This window comes from Phalaenopsis equestris, unplaced genomic scaffold, assembly GCF_001263595.1.
Source record: "Phalaenopsis equestris unplaced genomic scaffold, ASM126359v1 Scaffold232685, whole genome shotgun sequence".
Lineage (NCBI taxonomy): Eukaryota > Viridiplantae > Streptophyta > Magnoliopsida > Asparagales > Orchidaceae > Phalaenopsis > Phalaenopsis equestris.
The window spans coordinates 303,740-313,219 of NW_018250648.1; the positions used below are offsets into that span (position 1 = coordinate 303,740).

At 36.0% G+C, this 9,480-nt stretch overlaps 1 protein-coding gene across 1 annotated transcript in view; it reads right to left on the reverse strand.

The window, feature by feature from the left end:
* Positions 1–3,637: 3,637 nt before the first annotated feature.
* The window catches only part of LOC110038359, a 49,798-nt gene continuing 43,955 nt past the window's right edge, over positions 3,638–9,480 (reverse strand). Inside the window, exon 3 of the mRNA XM_020743167.1 lies at positions 3,638–3,927. Within this exon, the coding sequence (XP_020598826.1) occupies positions 3,855–3,927 (73 nt within the window). The 3' untranslated portion in view covers positions 3,638–3,854. The remainder of the gene's footprint in view (positions 3,928–9,480) is intronic.

Consider the following 9,480-nt stretch of genomic DNA (forward strand, 5'->3'; position numbering starts at 1 on the left):
TAAGAATCAAGCAAATCATGCTTTAAATACTGAACATTGAAAACAGAAGGGAACAACTCTATTTTTCACAATCAAATCCTAGGTTAGATTTGAATTGTGAAACCTAGGTAGATTTAAACTGTGAAACATAGGTTAGCCAACATAAAACCCAGATCCACAAATCCTAAAGTAGTGCAGTCTAGAAGCCTAGGTTCGATTACTAAGAACACAATAGATAAAATTAAGAACTAAGACCTATAAGGCAAATGGCCTACCATTTTGGACTATAGGGGTACCTTATGAGGAAGTAACCTATGGTTACCGATGAGAGTACCCCAAATAAAATAATAATAGGACAGTTTACCTTAAGTCGTTGTTATGGCAACAAGGTAGACCTCATGTTATTTTGTTGATTAAGAGTCTAAAGATATCAATACTCCCGGGACGATGGAAAGTCGTGGGCATCTTGACCGAGGGCATTATTCCCAAAATTTATGTTGTTACATCTTCTTTTAAAGTCATTTTATGGTAGGGCTTCACCTCCATCTCGAAATCCCCTGCGCTTTCCAAACCCCTAGCCTAGATCAACTCAACCTTATTTCAAACTCTCGATCCCAACTCAAAACTCAATTTCAATTCCAACCCAAACATAACTCCAAACTCGGCTAAATTTCAATCCAACGCAACTCAGTTCCAACTCAATTCAAACCTCAATATCAAATCCAATATCAACTGAATTCCAACTCAACCTAATTTCAACCCAACTTTGAGCAAATTCTAGCTCAACTCTAAATCACGTTAACTTCAGTTCAACTCAACTTTGAATTGGTTGCAATTCCAAACCTCAAACTCAAGCACAATATCAAAATTCCTATTTTCAGTGATAAATTTCTGGGCCCAAACCCTAAGGTTTAGAAAATCTTAAAACTTAAAACCAAATTTAATAAACTTCAATAAAATTTAATCAACTCAAACAATTTTTAAATTTAAACTAAATTATAAAACATAACAAACTTTAATAAATATTAATAAAAAAATAATAAAATTAAAAGAATTGTAATAAGATTTAACAAAACTTTAATAAACTTGAATAACTTGAATGAATTCTAATAAACCTAAACAAACTTGAATAAATTTAAAAAAACTAACAAAACTTTAATAAAGCTTAAAAAGTTCTAAGAGAACTTTAAAATTAAATTCAACAAACTTTAATGAATTTTACTTAACTTTGATAAATAATAACTAATCTCAAATATTTGAATAAACTTAAAATTAATAATTTTTTAATCAATTTTAATAATCTTCAAAAAAATCTTGAAATAAACTTGAAACAAACCTTATAATTCTGATCAACAATAACAAATCAATTTTAAAAGACTTACATAAACAATTTTTCAACAAATACAAATAGAACTTAAAAGACAATTTTCATAATTTAACAACAAATTTAAATTATTCAAACTTAAATGTCAACCTTAAAATATACTCTTAAATTAAAATTAAACTTCAACAAACTCAAGTTTTTTAGCTCAAGTGAAATCGATCTTTTTCAAGCCCATTCAAATCTTCCAATTCCAATCAAATCATGTCAAAAGCATTTCAATACGTCTATCTGAGTCTTCAATATCTAATATCTCATAGACACTTATCAATAATTTTGAAATATATAAGTCAAAACATTAATCGAGAGTATTCTTGGGAGCCATAGCTCTTGAGATGTAATTAACTATGAAGTAGCCTCCCATAAAGATATCAGATCGTAGAAAAAAATAAAATTATTTTACAAAAGGTAACGGAAAAAATCTTGATTCCATAAACGCATAAATCATGAAATTTTTCATCATCTGTGTGATTAGAGTGATTAAAACCATTCTAAGGTAATATTTCTATACCTCGGGGTAGCATATTATTCTTTTGAATGTCGTATATGATCATTTAGATAGAAGTCATTCAAGATATATGACGGCTACACAATAAAAAAAACTAACACAAGGTTTTACCAAATTGCAATTCATCACTACTGCAAATGTGTTGTTGACTTGACCCATATAGTCTTCTAGAATTAGCTAAAAACTTCTCATCTTTATTTGAAGTGCTAACATGTTGAACCTTCATAAGAAGTGGCAACCTAAGAGGTAGGCTATACGTCTGAAAATCTTGAAATCCTCTCAATAAGGGATGCTATATGTATGGTATCGGCTCGAACTTATTAATGTCTTGAACAACCAATGCTAGTATTGCTACTCCTCTCAAAGGCTCAACCTAAAGGACCCATCGAATTAATAGCATGTCTCCCTCATCAATTGGAAGCAAATTCTCTTTTATGTCATCAACTTCGCATATATCTCCTATGTCATTGTCAATATTTCTCACTACTCCCTGTTCAATAAATGACATCATCCTCAATCTCTCCTAAATATCGAGTTATGGTATTCTCCTCAAGCTCTACTGAATCATATTTCAACATAAGTTGTTTGAACCCAAATGTGTACTACTCTACTGAGAAAACATTTGAATGTAAGTGGTGAAGCTAAAGAATATGTTATGTCTATAATGTGTTATTAAATACTAGCATTACGTCTCTCTTTTCATCCTGAACCTAGTAATAATTTTATTTTTTTCCTCACGCTGACGTAGGAACTTCCAATTTTCTCACCATAGCAACACATTTTTCTTTAATTTAATGATTACTAATTTTACCCATTTGTCAGGTGGAACATTCTTATACTCAAAGACTCATACTGTATGGAGCTACTCGATGAACTCGTCCAAATCCAAACCACCATCAAAATCCAACAATTCAACCTTCACTCAAACATCATGATTTCTCATCTAATATTCCACACCAGCTCGTCGATGTATTGATTCTTCTTCAAAAAAAAATTTATTATTGAAGGAGTTCACTTCCTCCTCTCGATCTAGTAAGTCACCGTTGAGACTATGTATGATCCCACCGAGTTATCTCATCTAAAAAAATCAAACCTTTGTTATTATTAAAGAATTTCTCGCTGCATATCCTCTATAGTGATCTCATGAACACCTCGTTGAAGGTTGTTTCTTAGAAGCATGGCATCTCGATCTTCCAATGAAAGTTTCAATAAAAAAAGGAAAAATGAGGTTTAGGGCTAGAGCTCGTGTTAGGCAAGTAATGTAAGGAAAAAAAAATTTTGTGGGTCAAAAGTTAGCTGAGCGCGGAGAGGAGGATCCATCACCTGTTCATGAACAAGATACAGACACACCATTTCCAAAAAGACGAAGTATGGGCAGGAAAGGGATCCATCGCCTGTTCCTAAGAAAACTAAAAACACTATTGGCAAAAAGATGATACAACACTCCTTAGAGAAGAAATCGGAAATTACTATCTCCAAATTACACAAAACCAAACAAAAGTGCACTAAAAGTAAAAAAATTAACAAAATATAAGTAGTTACCCTCTCATAAACCCAAATTCTAATCAAAGAAACAACAAATACAAACCCAAATTTCCCAATTGCGGAATCCCACTAGTCGCGAGACTGCTGGAGAACCTCCCACATCACCCAGATTCATTATCTCCCCCATTATAGCAGCATAATCAAAACTACAGCTTTGGACTCGCCTTTCTAACAAGAGATTCAAATAATGGGAAGAAACAAGACAAAAGAGTAAACAACACAGATATAATCAATACACCGAATGGTTTGGAAAATTGTTCGATCAACAAAGATCATGTGATCGCAAAATAATTTCTTTATAGGAAAAAGACTAATGTTTAGCGCACACTTACCTACTAATGCAAATTGCACTAAGGGTTATGATTTGTCACAACTCCAAAAACAGAATTACAACGCATGATCAAATAGCCGCAATAAATCCTTAACCTGATCAAAAGAGTGTCACACTGCAATCCTTGCTCTACCTTTTGCCAACCTTCGGGCGATGACCTTTCGCCCACCTTTGGTAGATTTCCTGTACACACAAAAATTAAAAAATATTAGCATAAGATAATATGGTTTAACCTGAATCACATAACGTCAATCATAATAGCAATATTCGTTAAACCTATACAAGATTTCACGTTAGCCACAGCTAACAAATAATAATAATTGTTAATGTCACAGATTTTTAAGTATAATAGCAGTTTCTATTTAATTGAATTTTCATTCTTAGCTTATTACAGTTTCCTGAATTGCTCCGGAGTTCTGGTTAGATATCAACAACCATGTACGGAAACTGTTGGTATCGAAACAAGGTGGTTTTATAAGTTAAGAAAATAATATCAAGGGACAGTGAATTGATTTACTTGCTTTCACCAAATCCTAAAAAAAAATAAAGGAATATAACTAATACGCAAGAGAGGTTCTCAACCTTTTCTGCCTTTCTACTGAAACATGTGAAGTGCAAACTACTAAAGATAATTAGCATGTTTACATTGATTCACTCATAAATGAAATAGCATGGTATACTTCTTTAATGCACCACTCTTTGTTTGCAAAACACGGTGATCCATAATTTCCGGAGATAATTTATTTGATCCATAATTTCCGGAGATAATTTATTTACAATATCAGGTATACATATCTATATATATGCAAATGGAAGGATGAATTTGAGCAGCCGTATCCAAATATTGTAGGAGAGAGAGTGAAACAACTTGCAAGGTAACCATAAGTCCTCTTGGGTGTGTGCGCGTCTATCTATAGGCATAGTTCTATATATATTTTTTTATTTTTTATTTCCTTTTTAAAGGAATTGGTATTTACGGCGGACGTATCATCTTGTCCCTTAAATACCGATCCCACATATGTGCTAATTCGACCCAGTTGGGATTCAAACCCGGGGAAGAAGGGACTTACGCCGAAGATACCTTCCAATAGGCCACGGTTGCGAACAGGTATATATTCACACACACACACACACACACACACACACACACACACACACACACACACACACACACACACATATATATATATCTATGTATGTATGTATGTATGTATATATGTATTATATGTATGTATATATTTAAAAAAATAAATCGATATTTCGCAAATTCTCAAATATGGATTTCCCATGCGCTTTTTGGCCCCTTGATGAGAGCCCGCGCCATGTGTATAAAATTTCAGAGCCCCCGCACCACAGTGGGATCGAAACCCTTGACCCGAGGGGACTTACGGTGACCCTGCCACCAGCAGGCCAAGGCTTGCGGCGCGCGCGCGCGCACACACACATTTACATACATGCATGAATGTGTATATTTATATATACGCATGAATGTGTTTATATAAATGTATATATAAGTGTGTGTGTGTGTGTGTGTGCGTGTGTGTCCTATTATGACTCTTCAGATGGCAGAGTTTGTAAGACCCCTAAGGTCACGGGTTCAATATCGCTAATATGCGGGATGGAATTCTTAACACATGAGATTGGTTGGAAGGCACGTATAATAGCCTCAAGTCAATCTTTAAAAATATATATATATATATATATGGAAGGCACGTATATATATATATTCTTTTAAAGATTGACCAGAGGCTATTATACGAGCCTCCCAACCAACCTCATTCAAAAGGTCCCCATTCAACAAAAAACTGAGAGAAGGACAGGGAATAGAAGAAACAAAAATAGTTTGAGACTCACAACCCTGTTAGGCCAGGCAGTGTGTTGGTCAATTCCCCTCCCTATAAATGAATGAGAAATGGATAGATGTTTGAGCCCACAATGAGTGAATCTGCTTGATCCATTGTAAGATATGCCATGGGGAACTCCCAGCCTTAGTGAGTGCTTGTAAAAGTAAAGAAGAATCTATTTCCACTTGTAGAGTAGCCCAATGGTTTAAGGTAGCCAACTTGATGGCCCAAAACACAACAGCTACTTCAGCTTCCCATGCATCCAAAACAGCTGCAGGGGAGTGGAAAAAAATTATACATTTGCCTCTGTGATCCCTGAACACACCACCAATGCCAGCACCATTGGTAGTGAAGCTATCATCAGTATTAACCTTAATGATAGGATAAACAGGCCTGTTCCAACACACTTTAATGAAAGCAAGGCTAGGTGAACGGTTGGTCTTCCTCATATTGCAGATACTAGAGAACTTCTTGTGCTTAATCAGTTTGATAAGAAATGACCTGCAGTTGGCTGCCACATGCAATACAGTAGGAGACATGCCGTCAAATTTAAATTGATTTCTTGTCTTCCATATGAACCAAGCAATGATGAAGAGGATAGTACCATGTTTAGTTGTGTTCTAGTTGTTCCAATAGATAGTAAGATGTGTCTACTTTAACAGCAGTGTGTTAAGCTCCAGGTTTTAGATGAGCTCCAACCAGACATTCTGGGAAAACTGGCACTCAAAGAAGATGTGGGCAGAAAATTCCTCAGCAGCCTTGAGAATATCATCTGTGGGCAATAGCTTATGAAAAATTCTCGAACACAGAAAAGGCATGGAAGGTGTAAGGAATTTGTTCCACACACAATCACCCTAGGGGACAGGTTCCCAATGATAGAGTTTAGAGTAGATTGCTTTGGTTAGGCTCTGTATTTGATTGGCTAGCATAACAATTTTATCTTTCTGGGTCCTATCAAATGGCAACCTGAAAAGGTATTCATCATAGTTGTTATCTAACAGAGAATACAAAATATCAATGGAACACTGGTCCCCCTACCAGCAATCAACCACCTTGAGGTTGGGGTTGAAATTATCAAATCTTGGTTGTAAGATGTCATCAGGACACCACTTATCCAGCCAAAAATGAAGTTTGTCACCGCCCAGGTCCCACAAAAAGAGTTGTTTGGCTTGCTGCGTGACATTTAGTAGTCTGACCTAGACTTTCGAGTCCCCAAGTTTCCTGGAAAGCATGATGGGATGAAGGCCCTTACAATATTTGCCCAGCATAGATTTAGCTCAGAGAAAGTCTTACTATCTCAATTTGATCCAGAGTTTACAAAGTTTGATGCATTGTAATTGTTTTAATCCTTTGAAACCAAGGCCACCAGCCATGATAGGTCTAGCCGCTTTCTTCCAGCTATCCCAATGAAGTTGTTTTCTTTGCCCAAACCATAGGAACCTATTGAAGCATCTCTTTAAGTGAAGTTGTGTACTCTTTTTCATGCCATTCATCTGAAGAATGTAAGTTGGGAAGGTGGTTAATTTGCTCTTTAAAAGAGTTATTCCGCCCCCATTAGACAAAAATGAGTTCGTCCAGCAATTAAGCTGCGTATCAATTTTACCAAAAACTTCATCAAAGTGACATGCTTGGCTCTACCATTGATTAGAGAGACTCCTAAATATTTAAAAGGGGTAGAAGCAGGTGCGAAACCAGTGAAGCTAATGATCCATTGTTTGATGTTGGAGTTGGTTCTACTGCTAAAGAACATGTTACATTTCTCATAATTGAATGTCATTCCAAAGGTCTATTGGAAGAGGACACTGCTGAATTTTCTTGACAGCATTTTTTTTTACTCTGGAGAAGGATGCTATCATTTGTATAGATGAGGTGACTGACTGGCAAGCTTGACCTGTGGTGATACCTGGAATATGAATCGTGGATGAGAGAGCTGTCCAAGAGTCTGGACAAGTAGTCAAGAGCAAGAACGAAGATAGTTGGAGAGAGAGGGTCCCCTTGCTTTAAGCCCCATGTGGCAGTAAACTGACAATGAGTCCTCCCATTGATGAGTATTGAATGTACATCGCCTTGCATCCACCTGGAGAACAGATTGCACTGGCCCTCAATGTTTCCAGGATAAAAGCCTAGTTTATGGTGTCATAAGCCTTCCACAAATCAAGTTTGTAAATTAAGTTCCCCCCTCTGCAAGGTTTGTCAATATTAATGAGTAGCTCCTGTGCTAATAAAACATTATCAACTATACTTCTGCCTTTAACAAATGTTGCTTCATTATGTCTAATTAAGTGAGCTGGGTGAGGTTGTAACCTTCCCACAATAATCTTGCTAATAATTTTGCTTACAACATTAGTGAGGCTAATAGGCCTGAAGTGGCTCCAATGTGCTTTCTCAGTTGTTTTGGAGATGAGCTCAATGTTAGAAGAACATAAATAATTGGGGAGATCATTCCCAATGAAAAAATACTGTATAGACTTGATCACATCACCTTTAATAATCAGACAGATTTTCTTATAAAAATCTAATGAAAATCCATCAGGAGCAGCAGTCCTACCATTGTCAACAGAATTTAAAGCATTCCAAATTTCATCCTCGAAGGAATTTCAGCAAGTTTCAACTCTGTAGCATAAGAATAGTCATCCTGGAAAAGATCCTGATCAATTTGAGTTCTAGCAGAAGTCGGATTGGTCAGTAAATGTTGGAAAAAAGTCATAGCATCCTGGGCAATATCAGTGGCATCATGTAGCCATCTCCCATTAAAGTTTTGGATACTGTGGATGACACTACAATTCCTTTAATACTTAATACAGGCATGATAATATCTAGTATTTCTGTCCCCATCCAAAAATCTGCTGAGTGAGGCCTTGTGTCTAAGCAAACTATCATGCTAGGCAGTAGCAGTAAGGAGCTTCTCATTAGCATCCCACAGGGAGGCTTCATCCACTAGGCCAAGAGCTGCAGCCCTTTCAAAAGCCACTAAGTCCTTCTCAGCTTGATCAACCATGTTGAAAACATCACCAAAGGTAGACCAATTCTATTCTTTGAGAGCTTTACCAACTTTCTTTTGTAGTTGCCAGAGTTTAACCAAAGGGTGGGTTGGAATGTTCAATTCCTTGCCAATTAGGAGTAATAATGTTAATAAAATCTGGATGATCATACCACATATTCTGATATCTGAAGAATGTGCTCCCTCGAGAAGGTGTGGCAGCTCTCGACCGCCATCATTGTTATAAACCTTAAGAGTGAATGTTTATCTCTACCATTCCATATTACACTTAATGTGGTTTTGAGTGATTATTACATGCTTTAAAAGGTTTCCTTTATGGAACAAACAACAACAACAAAACCTTTATCCCACTAAGTGGGGTCGGCTACATGAATCCTCTTTCTCCATTGTGTCCTATTCAGTGTCAAATTTTCAGTTAGTTCTAATAAATTAAGATCATTCTTTATGCAATATGTCCAAATCTTCCTAGGTCTACCTCTGTCTTTCTTAACATAAATCGAATCTAAAACATCAACTCTTCTAATCCGATCATCAGATGGTCGACGTTTAATGTGATCAAACCATCTATGACGACTCTCTTTAATTTTGTCTGTCACTGGAGCTATACCAACCCTATCACGGATATATTCATTTCGCATTTTGTCTCTAACTGTAAAGCTACTCAACCACCTAATTATTCTCATCTCGGCAACACTTCACTTAGTTTTATGCTTTTCTTTTAATTTTTAGAGGCCAACATTCAGCGCCATAAAGCAATTTAGGTCTCACCGCCATCTTATAAAATTTTCCTTTCAGTCTAAGCGGTACTTTTCTATCACATAATAGACCTGAAGCACCTGAAGCATTCAACCAACCAACTTGAATTCTACTAATAACATCCTCATCAATATC